A 20,962-nucleotide genomic window follows, 5' to 3' on the forward strand; every position below is an offset into this window, starting at 1 on the left:
TCTGGCACATAGATAATAGCTACATAATTTATACGCTGAATAAATTAAATGCTAAACTCAATCAGGTATGTTGGTGAAAAGGTGGGTGTTAATGTGGAGTATGTCTCCTTATATTCATCATTTTGTGGTACTCAACTACACAAATAATGATCAAAACATTTTTTTGCAGTCTAGCTAGTATGGGTTAAAATGCTTACTTATGTTAAAGCACAATTATATCCAAATACCGCCTACTCCTAATACAAAGTTGCTTAAATCAAAATAATTGAACTTTTTTTTTTAGTAGTAAATTTCCACTTTGCTGCATAATACAAATTACTGAGCAATTCATATTTTAAGTACAAAAAAATTATTGCATTTTCAGTAGATGACTATAATGATATAAAATACATTGATTTGAGAGCTCAAACTTGCTGTACCAATTCATTTGTTGGATTCTATGTACATGCTTACATGGTTTGGTTTGGATCCTGGATTCAGTTTCAAATCAAATGAGTTCAGAAATTTCAATCCAGTTCCTCGTGGACATCAGCTGCATTATCAGAGATACCGATCTTCTAGTGAGACATTAAATCTCCCTGCTCAGGTGGATATTTAGATGTATTATTTGAAGAACAAGGAGTTCTCCCAGGTACTGGCCATCGTTCCTCCCTCAAACAATGCCAAGTAAATTAGTTGGTCATTAATCTCATTGCTATTTACTGGATGTGGTTCATGCTGAACAGCTGCTGCATTTGCCTAAACAACAGTAAAGGGACGCTAAAAATCATTGCCTGATGCACATTGAGACGTTTAATTCAAAAACATGATAAGGCACCATATATAAATGCAAGTTGTATGATTTTGATTTGAAAGGAAACAGGAGAGGCAGTTTTATATGATTTTTCAATGTGTGAAATGACAAGATAACTCGCAAAAAGTGCATGCTCAAACAAATTATTCTTTATTAATTTATGGGAAAATAATTTTTTTATCTTTTTTCAGTGTTTGAACATTGAGCTAGTTGAGAATGTGAAGGATAGTGTTACAGATGTGCTGCTAGATTAAACATTGAAAATACAAAAAATAGTTTCAGTTGAAGTTCTAATGAATATGATGAATGGAAATATACTTTTGCAGCACAGGTGGTCTTCAAGTGTTAGGTTTAAAGTACATTGTTAGAGTGAAGGGAATATTTCTCAGTGTATGTAATCTGCATTTTGTAAGATGCGGGAGTATTCAAAGTTATTGTCAGATGAAAAGAGCAAAACAATGCCTCATTCACCAGTACTCTCACATCTCACCTCAAATTAATATAAAATTAACAAAAGAATTGAATTTTACAACAGATAATTTGTATGTAAAATTTTGATTTCAATATAAATAATCCTTGACAATAGATTTTTAAATATAGTTCTGATCGCACCATAACATTGCAGGTTATGTGCATTTCTTCCAAAGCTAAAAGCCTTTAAGAAAGCAATTCCCTCAGCCGTGCTTTGTCATACTGATAATGCAGTAATACTGCAAGTTTGGCATTGATGCAAAGTGATTTCAGGTGTGCATTGGTGCAGAAGCAGCAGTATAACTCAGAATTCAAATCTCAATCTGACAATTACACTAAAACAGGGTGGTGTTGAGACCCCACCAGGAGACTTTTGAAACCACTGGGGATATTCTAAACTTTGCTTTTAATGTTAGGAGAAAGAAAATGCTCCTGCTCAACTAATATAAAAAATTAGCCACCTGGGGAGTGGTGCTTTACTGCAGACTTTACTGAAATCTACAGCAATGCAGTCAGCAATATAACTCTATTCACTGCGTACCACATTCTACAGCTATCAGTCTGACACGGATAGTTGTGAACTAAAATTATTTACATATTTTAAAATAATATTTCAATCGTATTCCATTTCTTTAATAAAAAGGCATACATTTTATTGTTCTGATATAAAATAAAATAGCATTACCAGTGTTTTGGGGTAACCTGACTTAAGCTGATCACTTCGTCCAGAATCTCATTCTTAGCCTTTTCATACAGTTCATTCTAATAAAAAATGATATCAAGTTAGAAAGAATGACTAAATTACAAATACCACTATGATTCACTGAGAATTGAATGTTACCCTGTCTAGTTCCCGCAACCGAGGATAGTTGTTCTTCCATTCAGTTTCAAGGTTGAATCGAGTGGCTAAAATAAAAGAAATATTTACGACACTTTAGTTGTAATACATATTTAAATCTTAGTGAAACACAATGAAATTATCTGAACTGCAAAGTACCCCTCTGTAAACAGTCTAACATTTGCTAGCAAGTATTTACTTCAACATACATGTCTTAATTAAAGCAGAGGCCACAATGGATTCATGAGGGGTTATTTTCCACTCTGCAAATGGCCATCTAAAATCCTGAAATGGCTGAGAGTCCACTGGATCCTTACTTTTGTTGAATTGCATGATTCTTAGAATCCTTTGAACTGTAATATTGGTACTCGTAACTTTTCTAAATGACACATGGAAGCCATAATCTGTAACATATTACAACATTTTCTGACTTTTACCTGAAAAGTTTTCCAGACTTTGGAAAGCTAAAGTTATTTACTGCAGTCCAAAGAGGTAATGGAAAGAATGGCCATAACTGAATTCCTACTTTCACACATTATTTTTGTTGCTCTCCTGAAATGTTGATAAACAGGAACACTGCCACTGCAGTCATTCTACTTTAAAAAGAAATGCTTCATTAACAGCTCTTGGAAAAACAAAAGCTCAACAGTTACAGTACTGTGCTCCTCTCAAGAGTATCGTCAACTCTGGATTTTTTTGGTGGATGGGGCCCTTCAGTAAATTCAAAACAAATCTGGATGATTACATATAGTGGGCCATTACAGATATTTCAGTTTGGCTCAGTTGGCAGCATTCCTGGCCTCGGAGTTGGAATCGTAGGTTTGAGCTCACTCCAAGACTTGAGCACACAAACTAGGCCGACACTCCAGGGCAGTACTGAAGCTGCACTGCAAAGTGAAAGGTGCAGTTAAATCAGTGGCTCAGGTGAACATTAAAAAGTCCCACAGTGCTATACAAAGAACAGTAGGTTGTTCTCCCTTGGTCTCAGCAAACATCCCTCCTTCAATCAACATCACCAAAAACAGATTAATTGGGCATTCATTACCATTTGTGGAATCTTGCTGTGCATAAAGTGGCTATCATATTTGGCTACATATCAATAGTCACTTCATTTCAAAGTCATTCATAATACGTGAAGAATTTTAGGACCCAAAGCATGAAATACGTGTAATTTGTTTTGTATGAAACAGTGTTACGGAAAATATTTTGATGCAAAGTGGAGAGTTCCCAGCCAGAAAGATTACATCATTTATTTAACCTTGAACTAAAGCTCATCTCAGTGACTTGACACTGTTCTGCTGACAATAGGTGTAACTAATCATGCATTTCTAAACTCTGCTGGGCAAAGCCTGGATCACACACTTGTGGTGGGAAAATTGATCACATTCTGCAATAGGAGCATGAGTGCTCTGCCATATTTGGCCCATTCCACATTTATCAGTCTTAGAAAAAAGTTATACAACATTTGAATTTTAGAAGTGACATTTTTAAGAATCTTTTTGAATGAGTTCAATCATAAACCACTGTCAGCAACTGCTTTGTAAGCTCTTTATTCAGCACTTATCTCAAGAATCATAGGAGGAGGCCATTCGGCCCATTAAGCCCGTGCCAGCTCTCTGCAAGAGCACTTCAGCTAGTTCCACTCCCCCGCCCTTTCCAACCTTCTAATTTTTTTTGCACAGACCGTATTATTTACTAAAACACAATAAAGATATGAATACACAATCGAAGAAACATGTTCTGACAGCTAGACCACCACTTAATTGAGCTTGTTAGATTGTATGGGTTTTCTAGAACAATATTACAAGAACAGACACTGTAAAACAACCCTCATCTTACCACGAAAACTATTGACCACTAAAAAGCAACTCTCTCTGGGATCTGTTAGATCAAAAGTTATTGAATTTGAAGAATGTTTCATTTTTCATTCTGAATAGGTGGTGTGTAATTGCTCCTGTACTTCCATACCCTGCTAAATTTTGACCAAGGTTTGACACTAAAACCCCATGCGCAGATCATGACGGACAAATATACGTATCGACAGTTAAAAGTTACAAATCCTCTTTCTAGCCCATTTTAATGAACTTGCTCTACATTACACGAGGCTGATTGTTGCTGCCTCATACTACATGACTGTAAAGGTCTTTGACCTGACTTCATTTTCTGCCAGCTCGAAATCCATCAGTGCCATCCTCAGTTACTTTCCCCAACAACCATCATAGTTACTGAAACTGTAAGCAGCTAAAATGAATGACAGATCTTAACTGGTTCAAACTGCAGTATCATTTGCTACATCCCTCAATCACCATCTCCACATTATGTACATTTGTTATTAGATCAATGCACACATTCCAGCCATCTCTTTAAAACACATTGTTTCCATTTGTGAATACTTTCTCTCCACCATACTCTACATATGTGACAACAAGCAGGTACGCTCACTCTCTTTCAGTCTCTCTCACAGAACACAGGAGGAAAGCAAATCTTTGATGAATATCAAGCAATCCTTATATTATTAGAGAAATAATTTACTTAGCAGAGGTGTAAAAAGAAATCTTCATTTAGTTTGTCACATTATTAAAATAACATGGCCCTGACAAGTTAATTCCCCTCCCGACCTTCCATATATTGCAGAGTTCCACTTTTCCTACATGGGATCTCCAGGATCCCCAATACATCTCCAAACCTGACTCCTAGCTCCATCTGCGCCTTAAAATCCACCTCCTCCCATTTACTGGATGCCACCATCACGTCTCTGCCATTCACTCTTGTACTTGCAATGAAACAGAGTGCACAAGGACAACAGGATTATCCCAGCATTCCATTCCCTTCACTGGAACTCATGATAGCCTAAACACTGGAACAGAGGATTAGGGCTTCAGTTTAACAGAAGGGCAACACCTTCAACAATGCAGCAATCCTGTAATACTGCACTGGAGTGTTAGCCTAATCAATGTGCTCGTGTCTCGGTTTGGTACTTGAACCTGCAACCTTCTTACTTGGAGGCAAGAGCACTAAAAATTGAGTCAAGCTAACACCTGCCATTCAGAAAGTTTCTTTTGGGGATAGCAGAGGGAAGGAGCAAAGGAAATGAATGAACGGACAACAGTTGAGAAAATAATTATAAGACACCAAAACTAAACTATGAGGCTATTAGTTTATGGCAGGAATTTATTCAAGTACAGTTCAAGTAAAAACAAGTAATATAATGAAAGTTTCTTATTGCCATACATTGATTTAACTTAAAAAAAAATATGAAGGACTGGTCAATTCCCTGTGGGATTGCACATGCCAATCAAGACAAATTGTAGGCTTCAGTTAGAGGTCAGGAAATAATTGGACCTGGGCACACAGATGCAACTGCACCCTGCCGCCAGGAGGAGGTGTGTAATTTAAAGCAGAAGAAGTTTACATAGGTATTTCTGTTATAAATGTGGACATAGCAATTTAAAATGAAAAAAGTTGACAGGAAATGTATGGAGATATTAACATATACAAAAATGTTTCTTATTCAAAGACCAATATATCAGTCAATGTTTCTCACTCAATACAGCAGTGTGTGCAATATCACCTGCACTCTTGCACAAATTAAGCTCTTCCTGATTCCAAAGTAGTCTTCAGCAGACATCATCAAGGCACTTGTGTTTCAAAAAATGATTTCAATTTCCCCTTTTTTTTAAATAAAAGAAGTTATCCTCTCTTTAGTTAGATGCTACTCCCACCATGACCATGCAAAATTCAACCAGAATACAGGAACTTACACATTATAGAACTGACATACATGCTTATTTTAACACATTAATGTGTTGTGTCACTGGGACAGCTGTTGCTGATTGCACAGGTATCAGCCTCTCGAGTACTTTTTTCCACATAGTAATTAGATTTATTTTTCTATGATCAACTCAATGAATCCAGCCCATACAGGTAAATGAGATAATAGATTTTGCACAATATCAAAATTCAAAATATAGGAAAACACACTCACTCTCCAGCTTTTTAACTACTGGGATTATGTTTAAGTCACAATAATGCTTCAATTGAGAAAGGTGTTCATGACTAAATCTGAACCTTCATATCTTATTTTACAGAATACAATGACAGCAAATATCAATGTCCTCATGAATCAAAAAACATAATTTTACTTTTCAGAGTTCTATTTCTAGCTCCCAAAAATATCAATGCAAAAAGATGAAGATTAGTCAACTTATCATGTTATAAAACAAAATAAGAATATTTTGTGTTTCAAATACTCAGAATAAACAATTCAAATTTTAATCTAGTTATTAGATGAATTTAAAACCCAGAATACGACATTGATTTACATTTACCTTTAAATGCATCAGCCTGCTGTTCCACAGACTCACGCACCATTTTCCAGAAACAGTCCGATACTGCTAGGCTCAGGTTCTTAGTTGTCACTTGATGTGCTTTCAGCATTCCTGTCCTTTAATGTAAAGGAACTCAAAATTGGTCTTGTATAATACACATATGCAGAAGGCATAATAAAAAGGTTTAATTAGTCTATCATTGAGTAGCCTGGTTACTGCCACTGTTCAATGTTCACTTTGAATCAGAGGTCAAGGATCTTGACGGCAGTTCCAAGCTCTCTGTTCTTACTGGCTGAGTTTTGTCAGTTGCCAACCAGGCTAACTGGTAGGGTAGAATAAAGCTACAGAATGCTTCAGGAAAGAAAAACTGACAGGGTCAGTCTTGCTCTCCCACCACCCAACCACAACAGTATTGAAAGCTGTCAGGAGAAGTGCGAAGCCAGATCAACTCACTCTCCCTCCTCAATGGACGAGGACAGCTACACATTACAATGAAAGAACCTAAAGAGGGAGGAAGAAGAAAAATAAGTTTATATGAGCTGGGCAGAGAATCACCTGTTGCATATATACAAGAGTTCTACCTTCACATACCTGAAGTACCACATGACAATACTGTAATCAAAGTTTCCATACGCCATGAACGTTCCAACCATTAAAGCACAAACTAAGCAAGTTGTGGCAGCTGACACACCGACTGGTAGTCAATAACACACTCTGAGGGATATGATTTTATATAACAAATACTACATCCTTTAAAATGTTCCTATTGTTCACCTGTTTATATTTTCAGATATATAGCAAAAAAATATTTAGTGAAAGAAAGCAGACTACCCTCCTTGAGGAAAGATAAGTGGGGTCTCCTTGGGGTCAAGGTGGCTCCAAGATGTACACCCAGTAGTGGAAGTTTAGAACCTGTGGCAAATGTATTAATTGAGTACCTGAGTGAGGCAGCTCCAGAGCACTGTTGCAGAATGACCAGTCTGGCTAACACCTGTAAAAGTACATCGGTCACTGGGGCGGGGGAAGGAGGGGTTCTTCTCACTCTGCTCCAGAAATCTGGCAAGCCATTAGCTAATGGGCAGGGTGGACAAGTAGCTCAAAGCTCACCACTGCTCTGTGATAATACACTGAAAAGTTTCAGCTGGTTATACTCCTATTAATAAGCAATGCTCATACTTGGGGCCCTGTGTCTAGGCTCTCTCAACTCGGATAAGTGGCGTGTGTCCCTATGGGGAAAGAGGGTGCACTCCACATTGGGCTATGGAAACTCCGCTCATCCAGATTTCTTAGTAATTCATTTGGGAGACTCAAACATATGATGATTTTCTAGTCACATCAGTCAACCAGCTGACCAAAAAAGTACAAAAATATTGTATGTCACATGCAAATTTGATTAGATTTAACAAAATAAGGAGCACATTACTACTGATATTGAAAGCTGGGTTTAAAATGAGACACCAACTCAAGAGCACCCAGTGCAAAAATGAGCCTTCCAGAGAATAAAACAGAATGAATACATTTAAGACCAATAACAATTATACTGGCTGAGTGAGCAGATACTAATCTATATGACAAGCTTGAAAACAACTTTAATCTAACAAGCACTACAGCCTGTTTCATACTGGAATAAGGACATTGAACTCATGGAACTAATCAGCTGTGTACTTTAGAATGGTAATCAGCTTTTTGCCCACATTTTAATTATACAGGTGCAATCTCCCAAATCCGGAAACCTCGGGACCGAGGCTGTTCCGAATTTCGGATCATATTTCCCACATCCCGAATCCGGAAACGCCTGGGCCGAGGTTCGGGTATTTCCGAATAGAAATCCTAAGTCCCAAATGCGAAACCCTTCAGCCAACTTTCGTGTACGCTGTACAGGGCTTGTATTTTCCGATTTATCGATGTGTACGGATACCTTAATGGAGATGCTTCTGAGAAGCCTACACATACAAATGGATGTCTTAAACCCTGTAATACTGCTGGGTGCTCTTGTAATTAAAGAAATACCCTGTACAGGTAATAACATTTAACTTTGACTTATTTTAGAGCTTTTACAATATAATCCGGCTTAATAACGGTAACTGTTCTGCATTGGTTGAACATGCTGAGCATTGAGTTTAAGAAAAAAATGGCTCGATTTCAGCCGACTATTTTCTAATGCGCCATCTAAAAGATATGTGCAGCGTTTATAAAAAAAAAAAGGCTGGATTTTGGAACATTTTCCAGATTTCGGACGACCAATCCGATCAGCGCGATGTCTGGATTTCGGAACATTCTGGTTTTTGGAACTCCGGATTTGAGAGGTTGCATCTGTAAAACCATAACCATAGAAGGAAAAACTAGGAGTTTGTGTCACAGTTAGCTACTGCTCTGTCTTTACATAGAACAATCCTGATGCTTCATTTGATCTTCAAAAATGCTAGGAGTAAAGCAGAGGCACTGGCCCTGAATTTCCGCAAGGCTCACCTGATCTTTTGGCAGAAGCCCTGGATAAACGGCATAAATGGCCTTTTTTATAACCATTTCTCCAGGGTTTCTGTTTATCTGCCGTGTGAGAACTGCCACTGAAATTCCAGGAGACTGGAATTTGGATATGCTTCTTTACTTCAGTCAAAGAACATTCTGCTCCCAATAAGTTATAAAATAAAACTATCAATAAACCTTTGACATTAGCTAGAATGTTCAAATCTCTGAAATTAATTAAGCTGTAGTCATTAAATTATGGCATAGCCCCCCCCCTCCCCATGTTTAAAATAGGATTAAAGAAAAATTGTACTTCCTCCACAGTGCAGCTTCGAGAAACTATAAAAAGCATAGCATAGCAAGGGACAATGTTTTTGATATAATTTCTCTTTTCACAAAGGAGTCATAAGCAACCCGCCTATTAAGAGTTTGTAATATATCAGAGATACAGTGAAGGCCTCATATATCAAAGAATAAACTATACATCTGAGCACCTTTGGCTGGTACCTCTATAAGCTCAGAAGCTATTAATGTCAAGTATATGAAGTTTAATTTCCATTTTATCAATCGAACTCAAACCCTCCAACTAAGTTAATAGTCCTCTGAATTCTGGGTTAGAGGATTGTAGAAATTCAAACTCTGCCTATAAAGCAGACACCCTAGTGCAGGGTTAAAGGGACACTTGATAATACTTTTTGGATACACATCCCTTGAAGGAGAAACTAAATCATGGTCCCATATGTCTATCTCTATGATATTGGTCCCACTGCGGTAATTAGAAAGAGCAAGGTGCAACTCCAATGCCCTGATCAATACTGTGAACAAGAAATTTCTCCAAGTAACTGACTAAAACTAAGGCCATATTAAGATTTTCAATCTCATGATTAATGCTATAGAAAGATCTTGTGAATTGAGATGGATTAAAAAAAAAATCAATATAATTTAAGCAATAACATTAACTTGTGAATTCTTTCACTACTGCATTAAAATAATCTTATTCCAATTATTACACAACTTTCCAAGTTACTTTCATTCTATTTTTATGATATAAAAGGCCTTTTAGAGACAATGGGTACCTTTTGACGATTATCACAATAGCAAAATATTGATGAAATGCTAATTTAGATATTTTACTAATGCATAATGCCATACATGTTGGAAGTGAGGAGCAGGAGAGCAGTGCTATCCCTTTAAGGCTTGCACAACAAATAATCACATCAGATTAAGTTACTCAAGTTTTACAAATGTTATTTTTTTCAAATAATAATTAAGCAAGGCGTATAAGTACTCCAATGTGTTTTTTGTTGTCTCTGCATGCTAGAAATAGATGGCATTCAAAACACGCACATCCCCATTAATATTTCAATTTTTTAATTAAAAGATTGAATCAGAAAATGCACAGAATCGAAGAAAATTTCTCAAATTATAATATTAAAATTTTCAGATCTTAAGTCTGTAATATTGCAATCACATGCCAATAATACTGTACTGAGCCTGCAACTAACAGGAAGCAAAGAGTAGGAGTAAACGGGTACTTTTCAGAATGGCAGGCAGTGACTAGTGGAGTGCCGCAAGGTTCTGTGCTGGGGCCCCAGCTGTTTACATTGTACATTAATGATTTAGACGAGGGGATTAAATGCAGTATCTCCAAATTTGCGGATGATACTAAGTTGGGTGGCAGTGTGAGCTGCGAGGAGGATGCTATTAGGCTGCAGAGTGACTTGGATAGGTTAGGTGAGTGGGCAAATGCATGGCAGATGAAGTATAATGTGGATAAATGTGAGGTTATCCACTTTGATGGTAAAAACAGAGAGACAGACTATTATCTGAATGGTGACAGATTAGGAAAAGGGAAGGTGCAACGAGACCTGGGTGTCATGGTACATCAGTCATTGAAGGTTAGCATGCAGGTACAGCAGGCGGTTAAGAAAGCAAATGGCATGTTGGCCTTCATAGCGAGGGGATTTGAATACAGGGGCAGGGAGGTGTTGCTACAGTTGTACAGGGCCTTGGTGAGGCCACACCTGGAGTATTGTGTACAGTTTTGGTCTCCTAACTTGAGGAAGGACATTCTTGCTATTGAGGGAGTGCAGCGAAGGTTCACCAAACTGATTCCCGGGATGGCGGGACTGACCTATCAAGAAAGATTGGATCAACTGGGCTTGTATTCACTGGAGTTCAGAAGAATGAGAGGGGACCTCATAGAAACGTTTAAAATTCTGACGGGTTTAGACAGGTTAGATGCAGAAAGAATGTTCCCAATGTTGGGGAAGTCCAGAACCAGGGGTCACAGTCTGAGGATAAGGGGTAAGCCATTTAGGACCGAGATGAGGAGAAACTTCTTCACCCAGAGAGTGGTGAACCTGTGGAATTCTCTGCCACAGAAAGTAGTTGAGGCCAATTCACTAAATATATTCAAAAGGGAGTTAGATGAAGTCCTTACTACTCGGGGGATCAAGGGTTATGGCGAGAAAGCAGGAAGGGGGTACTGAAGTTTCATGTTCAGCCATGAACTCATTGAATGGCGGTGCAGGCTAGAAGGGCTGAATGGCCTGCTCCTGCACCTATTTTCTATGTTTCTATGTTTCTATACTGATTGGTTTGTGGTGTTTCATGATTAGCCAATGAGATCTGCACAAAAACACAAAGTTGTTGATTTTTCCTTACTATTTTTTGGGACATTTCCCCTTTTAACAATTGTTTTTCTCTCCTGCACGAGCAAGATACACACTCAGCCTCTTTGTTCCTCCCAACCCAGATCTCCCAAACCCTGAGGGCAGGGTAACTCATCCTCTCTGCCCTGCACAACTCAACTGACCTCTGTGCAAATTGCCATGAACCTGACCTGGGAACATTCAACCTACCTGACTCAAAATGCCATATTGCTGACTACCCAATGCTGCCCAATCTCCTGGTTATTGCTGCCCAGCTGACAGCCTGCAGCGCAACTTTTTAATTCTCACTATCTGTTCCCACTTTTTTCAGCGCCAGAGAGCAGGGGTCACTGCAGGGCCAAGTTTCTACTTGAGAATAACCTGCAATGTAGCAGAAAGCCACTCAGTTATTGATCCCCGACTGTTGCCCAAGAGCTCAATGCCAAGCTCCCTTCCCCAATTCACTTCCTGTCCTATGCTCCAGACTACCCACGAGTCACACCAAAGGAGATCCATAAGTTATCTAAATAAACTCAAACCTGATTGCATTTGTTACAGAAAAGCAACTGTACTCCGCAAAAGATTGAATGACATTTTTAGGTGCACTGTTTTGACATTTTTAGGTGCACTGTTTTGACGCCTGAAACTTTGCCTCCAAGTAGTAGCGTGTGTGTTACACCTTCAAATGTGCAACACCAAGTACTCACCTTCACCCATGAGCAAATTTTACTAATGGCATCCAAACCATCAAAATAAGATTCTAAAAGTTTGAAAAGCTTACTTCAACAATTTTGAATTCTGAAAGAAATCTCCTTCATAGTCCTTTATGGAATCAATACCTTCATTGGTGTTGCCTAATTTTTTTAAAACACAAAAAATATACAAGTATTTTAAGAAAAGTATACATTTACACTTTAGCGCATTACAAATACGGTGATTGTTGAATACTTGTTACTTTTCCTTGGCAAAATAATGCTTGCTCATATTCTCATTTCAGAAAACATACTTTTCTGACAAGAGATTCATTTAGTGGACTAAGTGATTTAGGATTAACATTTGAAACCTTTCAAAAAGATGCAATGGAATCTTACTGTGGCTTGCTTACCTCTGCCGGTAACAACTGCAAAGTAACCCAAAGCCTTCATTGGGAACAACTTGCCTTCCACAATCTGTTGAATCTGTAGATGTACAATATACAAATTCCAGAGATAATCTGAATATCAAGCCGAATCTTAAAAGAATCAGTTTACATACATTGTATAAGAACACAAGACCTTAAGAAATAGGAACAGGAGTCAGCCATACGGCCCCTCGAGCCTGCTCTGCCATTCAATAAGATCATGGCTGATCTGATCATGGACTCAGCGCCACTTCCCTCCCTGCTCCCCATAACCCCTTATCGTTTAAAAAACTGTCTATTTCTGTCTTACATTTATTCAATGTCCCAGGTTCCACAGCTCTCTGAGGCAGCGAATTATACAGATTTACAACCCTCAGAGAAGAAATTTCTTCTCATCTGAGTTTTAAATGGGCGGCCCCTTATTCTAAGATCATGCCCTCTAGTTCTAGTCTCCCCCATCAGTGGAAAAATCCTCTCTGCATCCACCTTGTCAAGCCCCCTCATAATCTTATACGTTTCGATAAGATCGCCTCTCATTCTTCTGAATTCCAATGAGTAGAGGACCAACCTACTCAACCTTTCCTCATACATCAACCCCCTCATCTCAGGAATCAACCTAGTGAACCTTCTCTGAAATGCCTCCAAAGCAAATAAGGAAACCAAAACTGCACGCAGTATTCCAGATGTGGTCTCACCAATACCTTATATAGCTGTAGCAAGACTTCCCTGCTTTTATACTCCATCCCCTTTGCAATAAAGGCCAAGATACCATTGGCCTTCCTGATCACTTGCTGTACTTGCTTACTGTCCTTTTGCATCTCATGCACAAGTACCTCCAGGTCCCACTGCACTGCAGCACTTTGCAATCTTTCTCCATTTAAATAATAACTTGCTCTTTGATTTTTTTTCTGCCAAAGTGCATGTCCTCACACTTTCCAACATTATACTCCATCTGCCAAATTTTTGCCCACTCACTTAGCCTGTCTATGTACGATAGTTAATGTATTAATTATAGCACAATTGTAGACTTAAAGTAAAAAGTAATCAATTGAAGAAATGTGCTACGGAGCACAAAGTCACCAAGATAGCTACTGCCAAGATAAAGGGCTCAATTTTCCCCATTGATTTGCGCCGTTTTTTTTGCGCAGGCCGTTTTTTTGGGCCTAATTTTAAAAACCAAAGTTTCCCCGATCAATTTGCACCGGCATAACTCAGTTAGTTACGATTTTTTTAGTCAAGTTTTATTTTCAGCCAAAGTGGGTGCAACCTACCACGCGCGCCAATTCTTGCCATTTAGGCAACTTTGGCCAGCTGAGAGTTACTCCAGTTCTGCTTACGTCAGCGTAAGTGGCCTCTGTAGAAAAACCTTCTGGAGAGTTAAGGAAATTGGCGCAGGCATCGGGAGGAGGTGGGGGGGGGTTTAATAATTTAATGGAGGTAAGTTGCTGCAATGTATTTTAATGTGTTTATGAAGTTGCTGCAATGTATTTTGAGATGCTTGTGCAGGTTGTGAGCTGGCTGTATGTTTCACTTTCCAGCCTTAGCCTGCATTGTGTCCCTGGTTACCGTGGCAACCTGATCTCTTTGGCACAGATCAAGGCTCCAAGCCCCAAAACTAAAGGACAGGTTAGGCTGCGCCAAAATGAAGAAATCAAACAGGGAAACTTAGAACATTGTTTTGGGCATACTTGGGCCCCCAAAAACAGGAGTAAGTCTTCAAGTATGCCAAAAAAGTGCTTTGGGGAAAATTGAGCCCAATAAATGAACATTACAATGTTGTAGGATAGGTTTTAAATTTGTGTGTTGTGTGTCAAGTTGTAAATGTGGCTTACTATAAGAAAATCACTCTCAGATGGGCAGACAAGATTGCTGTTTTTTCCACAGAGCTCAACTCTTAATAGTTACGTTCAGAACCATGATCATGCTTACCCCACCTGCCGAGTTCAAGAGTATCTAATTTTTAAAGTACCTTAGTCTTGTTTCATTCCCCAAGGATGTTCTATGCTGCCCCTGATTACATTCACTTTAACTGCAATGAATTTTTATCTACCCATAACAGTATGTGGAACATATATTAGTCATATAATCTGCACCCTAGTCTCCCTAGTTATCCCTCGTCTCAATGTGGTTAGGAGCATATTATATAAAGGTGTACACTATGTCTAGTTCGTTTAAAACTAGTGGTCCAGTGAGGAATGCACACAGGAGCTGTATACTTTCCAGTAAGCTTGCCTTGTTCATGTTATTTTTACCCAGTGTGTTTATTTTATCGAATTGTCATTCATAAGAACATAAGAAATAGGAACAGGAGTAGGCCATTCGGCCCTCCAAGCCTATTCCGCCATTCAATAAGATCATGGCTGATCTTCTACCTCAACTCCACCTTCCCATACTACCCCCATATCCCTTGGTTCACGACTGAATTGTTGTAATAAGCAAACAACAGAAAAACAAGCTACAAAGGCAACCAGACAATGCCCATTTCACGAAGCTTAAAACAATGATTGAATGATATTCAAGGATAATAATGAATTCATCTGCTACATAATTCAGAAGATCTAAAAATGTTAAGATGTTTAACTTTTAAAATACCACAGAAGCTTGCTTCAAACATATTTTAAAAGTATCCAATCTTGTAAGGCCCTTACCCTACTGGGACTAGCCAAGTTTTTCTCTGCTAGATCCACTTTAGTCAACACAAAGATCGTCCTTCTGCCTTGTGGGTCCATCTGGCTGACCAGGTCAGTTACAATACTGCGTTCAGCATCTACTGACCCATCTGAAAGACAGAACAGCACAAAATCCATTGCAACTAGGGTAAATACGCAATTCTTAAAAGACAATGTACTGAACTCTCACCTATGGGTCAAAATACTGCAAGCTCCAGTCCAACACAAAGATGTGAGCATGTAATGTAGGCTCACATTTGAGTGCAGTAATGAGGGAGTACTGTATTGGCAGAGATACCATCCTTTGGATGAAACAGCAAATAGATCCTGTCTGTTTAGGTGAATCACATAGCACTATTTAAAGAAGAGCATTTTCTCCTCAATAAATACCAGAACACAGATAAACCAAGCATTATTTTTTGCTGACAGAGAATGCTTGCTGCATTTTTCTATATGACAGTTACAGGACAAGATATACACAAATGCAAATCCATATTAATGTTAACCATGATCACACAATGTGTATAATCCTCAAATGTGTAACTTAAATAGGTACTAAAAATTAAAACAGAAAATTGGGTCAGTGCCTCTTTGCTTTAATATGTTACATTACAACAAAATACTAATAAAATGAAAAATGATTTTAAATTAAGTTATCTATATAAAAAACATTTAAGTGTACTCAGCATTTATACAGCATTCAGTGTAATATTTATTCACCTGCAAATTTTCTGAGTAAATACATTTTGAATTCTTACCTTGGATACAAAGGATGATGGCATTAGGGTTCTGCATGTAAGCCTTGCTTATGCTAAAAATTATATCCTTGGTGTCAGCAGCCATTCCCGATGTCACGGTCTTCAACATAGGAAAAAAGAGGCATAAAGCTCAATAATATAACAGAACATGTTTCTGCTCGCATCCTGTAAAAGAAAAGTTCAACCTATGCATAACAGAACAAAGATTGGGTTATTAACACATTAGTTTATTATATCTACAAGTGCAAATTTAAATAAATTTAAATAATTTTTATGTTAGTGTTTATGTTACAATCAATAATCTTTATGTGAACAACATGAAGCATATTAGTCAAAGGTATGGAGAACCATTGCCAACAAAAAGACAAGCCCCAACACGTTTTTCCAAATTTGTTCAAAGGCTAGAGACACCACTTCCAAACGATAGCACCTCCTCTTACAACAATGTAAATTCGGAATCACCATGGGCAATGCCACCAGATATGCTTTGATTTGGTAATTCCCTTGATCTATGACGGCCCTTTGAGTGCCCTCCTTGTTCCCCATTTAGTTGTCCAGTAAAGCAATAAAATCACATAGGGAAAGCTAAAGTGCAAATTCTTGTCAAAGTTCTCATCCAAATGTTTCATGTTTTATTTGGCTTTCAGTGTAGTTAGAATCTTTATTCTATCATCATCATAGGCAGTCCCTCGGGGTCGAGGTTGACTTGCTTCTACACTAAAATTGAGTATCGAGGTGACTAATGAACTCATTTTAAGTGGTGGAAAATGCCTGTGCGTGAATTCTTTTAACATGGGGTGGCCGTTGCACACCAGCCACCACACGGGCTTGACGGAGCAAGCTCTTGGTCCAGTGGCAAGGGGATCCAAGACAGCTGGAGACTAGGCTCCACTGCATGTGTCAATACATACATACAGACTCAAACATACTCCTACTGTCCTCCTTCCTTCCTTCCTCCCTCGACCAGAACACCTCTCTACATGGAATTCATAGCATGTTGCTAACACCGACGGAATCTAATCAGCTCACAATAGAGAAGCTCTATTAATCTGACCTTTAGTTATAAGGTTAGTTCTATAAAGTAAGGTATAGATGTATCAATTCTCCTTTATATTTACAGAAGAAAGAATATTTTCTGATACTTACACTGATAACGCCAGGAAGATCAACCAGCACCATTCGCTGCAGGCCTGGACCCTTCACACTTAATGAGATGGTCTATAAATCGTACAAATAAAATGAAGAAAAGCAATAACCTTAAATCAGCAACAAACTGTTAAATTTACAATAAGACATACCACATAAATCCACAGCAACTACTATATAGCAGAAGTTGGATGTTGCAGACTAGCTTTATTTATTGCTGTCACATTTCATTCAAAACGTAGACAATACAAATTCCATTTTGTATGCGAGTACCAAATGGAACACTTTTTATAACTGCAAATCATTACATGCAATTATTCCTTACCTCAGGACTGACAGTTTGCCCTTCCTTTACACTGCTCCTCATTCTTAATTCGGTTTCGTTGCGCAATGCTGCAAGCTGCATAAACAGAAATACAAATATACGTCAGCATCAAAACTATAACTGAGAGGTACAAGTCAAATTAAAACTACTCAACTGCACTAGAACAGTTAGATTATGAAGTATCCCCACAGACAATTACATAAGCAAAGTAGAATTGAGAGGTAAATTTTCTTACTGGAAATCACCTCCTACATGAAACTGGTGAGAAACAAATCTTGCCACTGATGTGCAACTGATCAGAGCCTGAAATATCAGCTCTTGTCTGACAGATTTCAGGAATTGAGATTTCCATGAACTACGTTCTACTTTGTACAGCTGTGGCGATGGCAGTAGCTGCAGCAATACTGACAATAACTTGCATTTATATAGTTAATTTAACATAGAAAAATATCCCAAGGCACTGGGAGGCATGTGACAATTAACACAAAAGCTAAGGAGGAAGAATTAAAAAGGATAGCTAAAGCTTGATTGAAGAGCTGGGTTTCAAAGAGAAGAGCGAGGTGAAGAGACAAAAGGGTTTAAGAAGGGAATTTCAGGGAATGCAACCAGAAAGCTGGCATGGTTGACAACGGTCGAGCGGAGGAAGGAAGTTGCACGAGAGGTCGAAGTGAGAGCAATGGGGAGTTCAGGGGAGGGGGTTGTAGGGCTGAAAGAAGGTTACAGAGATAGAGAGGGCCGAAGTCAGTGACAAAAAAAAAAGACAAGGACACAAATTTTAAATTAGAAGTACTGGGGAACCAGAGGCCTCGTAGGTCAGTAAGGATAGGGTTGACGCAGGACAGGACATGAGCAGTAGAAATTTGGACAACCTGAAGTTTATGGAAGGTGGAAGATGGGAGGCCAGTAAGGAGAACATTGGAGGAATCGAGTCAGGAGATGTCAAAGTCACAAGAGTATCAGCAGCAGACAGACATGGATCTGGGTGAAGTTAAGATGAAGAAAGTAGACAGGCTTTCAAAGAGAGAGGAAATGAGGTCAGAAACTCAGTTCAGGGGTCAAACAGGACCTATAGCTGCAACTGGTGCAGCCTGAGACCGTTGCTAGGCAAGGCCATGGATTCAGTGTAAGAAAGGAGAGTTTGTGGCAGGGTAACCAATATTTAGGTGGATGAAGTTAAGAATGAATATCAGATAAGCAATCTGACAGCAAAGCAACAAAGGGGTCAAGAGACATTATGACAAGGTAGGGCATACATGTGGAAGCAGATTCCATGTCCAAAATTGATGCTGCCAAAGGGCATCATGTTGAGGAAGATGAGGAATGCGCCAAGGATGGATCCTTCAGAGCAATGTTCCCCCTAAGGTGCGCAGCCGATCACGAGGTCCCATGCAGGCCACTCACCTGCGCTGCTGGCAGAGATATGGAGCATACATGGCCACAAAGGGTCCGCATAGGGGGGAAAAAATGAGAAGGAACATTGTTTGAGGGACTCTGGAAATGAGAGTGCAAGGATAGGAAGAGCAGTAATTGTAAAGAGATGCGTCAGCTATGATTGAATAGTTAAGAGTTAAGTTAGGATAATCGCATGGAGTTCGACAACAAGGCATTGGACGGTGATAATGTGGTCAATTGTATCAACGGCTACAGAGAGTTTGAGGAAGACAAAGAATCATAATGAACCATGGTCACAGCATAGAGATTATTATTTATGACTGGTTACTGCTGTTTCAGTGCTGTAGGAGGGGTAGAAACCAGATTGAAGGTGCTCAAATGGTGAATTACAGGAGAGATAAGCATGTAACTGGAAGTTGACAACACGTTCAAGCACCTTGGAGAGGAAAGCAAGATTGGCAATGGAGCAGTAATTAGTGAGGACAAAAGTGTCAGGGGAGAGTTTTTGAGGAGAGGGAACTATTAACAAGTAAGCAATTTGATAATCAGCATCTGAATGATGTTCATGTCTGTCAGGCAGGTTGAATCTGGCCAATATTTGTTTAAGGATTAGGTTTGAGAGAGAACTGGGAACGTGCAAGTTTGAATGCATGCATGCATAATTCACAGAGTTGTGCATGAGAGATCATGGCCTGAATAGGTGTGTTAGACTGCTTTTTGTAAGAATTGTACAGAAAGCAAGGGTGTGCGTGTGTGTACATACACAGGTACATGTGTATGAGTGCGTGCGCTTGGGAGTGCATGAGTGCACGCCACGCAACTGGGGCGTGAATGAGTAACAGGTTGGCTCAAGAATGTAAGGTATCTAGAGCCAAAAGTACAGTAAATACTGGACTAATTTACTTCCAGTGGCGCATGTGAAAACCTTGACCTGTGATTGTTGATAAATGCACTTAGCCAATCAATTATTCAATAAAATCGAAAGAAATTTAAAACCACTTTAAAAAGATGTGCACAGACTATATTCCACTCATAGCTGAACAAATCTACTAATACCAGGTAACACCTGCAGTCTGACCATTTTATATTCAATTCCTTTGTTCAACCAATGTTTGTCAATTATTAAATTGGACCAAAATTTTTGTTTTCCACTACCAATGTGTCAGCTGTGGCTCAGTTGGTAGCACTCTTACCTCTGAGTCAGAAGGTTGTGGGTTCAAGTCCCACTCCAGAGACTAGAGCACAAAATTCTCGGCTGACACTCCAGTGCAGTACTGAGGAAGTGCTGCACGGTCAGAGGCACCATCTTTTGGATGAGACGTTAAACTGAGGCCCCGTCTGCTCCCTCAAGTGAACGTAAAATGGCACTATTTCGAAGGAGAGCAGGGGAGTTATCCCCGGTGTCCTGCCCAATATTTAACTCTCAATCAACATGACTAAAACAGATTATCTGGTCATATCATATTGCTGTTTGAGGGAGTTTGCTGTGCGCAAATTGACTGCCACGTTTCCTACATTACAACAGTAACTACACTTCAAAAAGTACTTCAAAGCAGCGCTTTGGGATGTCCGGTGGTCGTGAAAGGCAAATCTTTCTTTTTTTACTTTGCAAATTATGTGTGCCAAATAATAAATGGTATACCTTAAATATACATAGGACTGTTCCTGGTAAACTTGGTGGGTTTGAAAAGTTAATCCTCACAATGTTCAGTTGAATGTCATGGACTATTGGTTCATAGGTCTCTAACATTATTCACGAAGGACACTGAGATAGGTAGCAAGTCAATTAAAGTTAAGAACTTAGCCTGAAGGTCTGTAAGGTAGATTTGTCCCAAATGAAAAACAAGGCACAAATTCCAACCTGCTTGCCATCAAGAAAATGGGTTTAACCAGATGGTTATAAAAGCCTACCGATAATTTTACTTTGTGGAAAGGGAGATGGGTATTTTGCTCACTCGTCGCCCACACAAGCAAGCATATAGGTGCGCACATTTTGAGAATG

General features: G+C 39.0%; 1 protein-coding gene across 6 annotated transcripts in view; it reads right to left on the reverse strand.

Annotated features, from left to right (window-relative positions):
• The window catches only part of opa1 (OPA1 mitochondrial dynamin like GTPase), a 130,051-nt gene that overhangs the window by 63,503 nt on the left and 45,586 nt on the right, over positions 1–20,962 (reverse strand). For all 6 annotated transcript variants that reach the window (XM_070883476.1, XM_070883478.1, XM_070883479.1 and 3 more), the window contains 9 exons: positions 17,569–17,643; positions 17,244–17,315; positions 16,098–16,197; positions 15,319–15,449; positions 12,656–12,728; positions 12,332–12,404; positions 6,431–6,546; positions 2,106–2,170; positions 1,950–2,026 (listed from right to left, as the gene is read on the reverse strand). In XM_070883476.1, the coding sequence (XP_070739577.1) occupies positions 1,950–2,026; positions 2,106–2,170; positions 6,431–6,546; positions 12,332–12,404; positions 12,656–12,728; positions 15,319–15,449; positions 16,098–16,197; positions 17,244–17,315; positions 17,569–17,643 (782 nt within the window). The remainder of the gene's footprint in view (positions 1–1,949; positions 2,027–2,105; positions 2,171–6,430; positions 6,547–12,331; positions 12,405–12,655; positions 12,729–15,318; positions 15,450–16,097; positions 16,198–17,243; positions 17,316–17,568; positions 17,644–20,962) is intronic.

The sequence above is a fragment of the Pristiophorus japonicus genome, chromosome 6, assembly GCF_044704955.1.
Source record: "Pristiophorus japonicus isolate sPriJap1 chromosome 6, sPriJap1.hap1, whole genome shotgun sequence".
Lineage (NCBI taxonomy): Eukaryota > Metazoa > Chordata > Chondrichthyes > Pristiophoridae > Pristiophorus > Pristiophorus japonicus.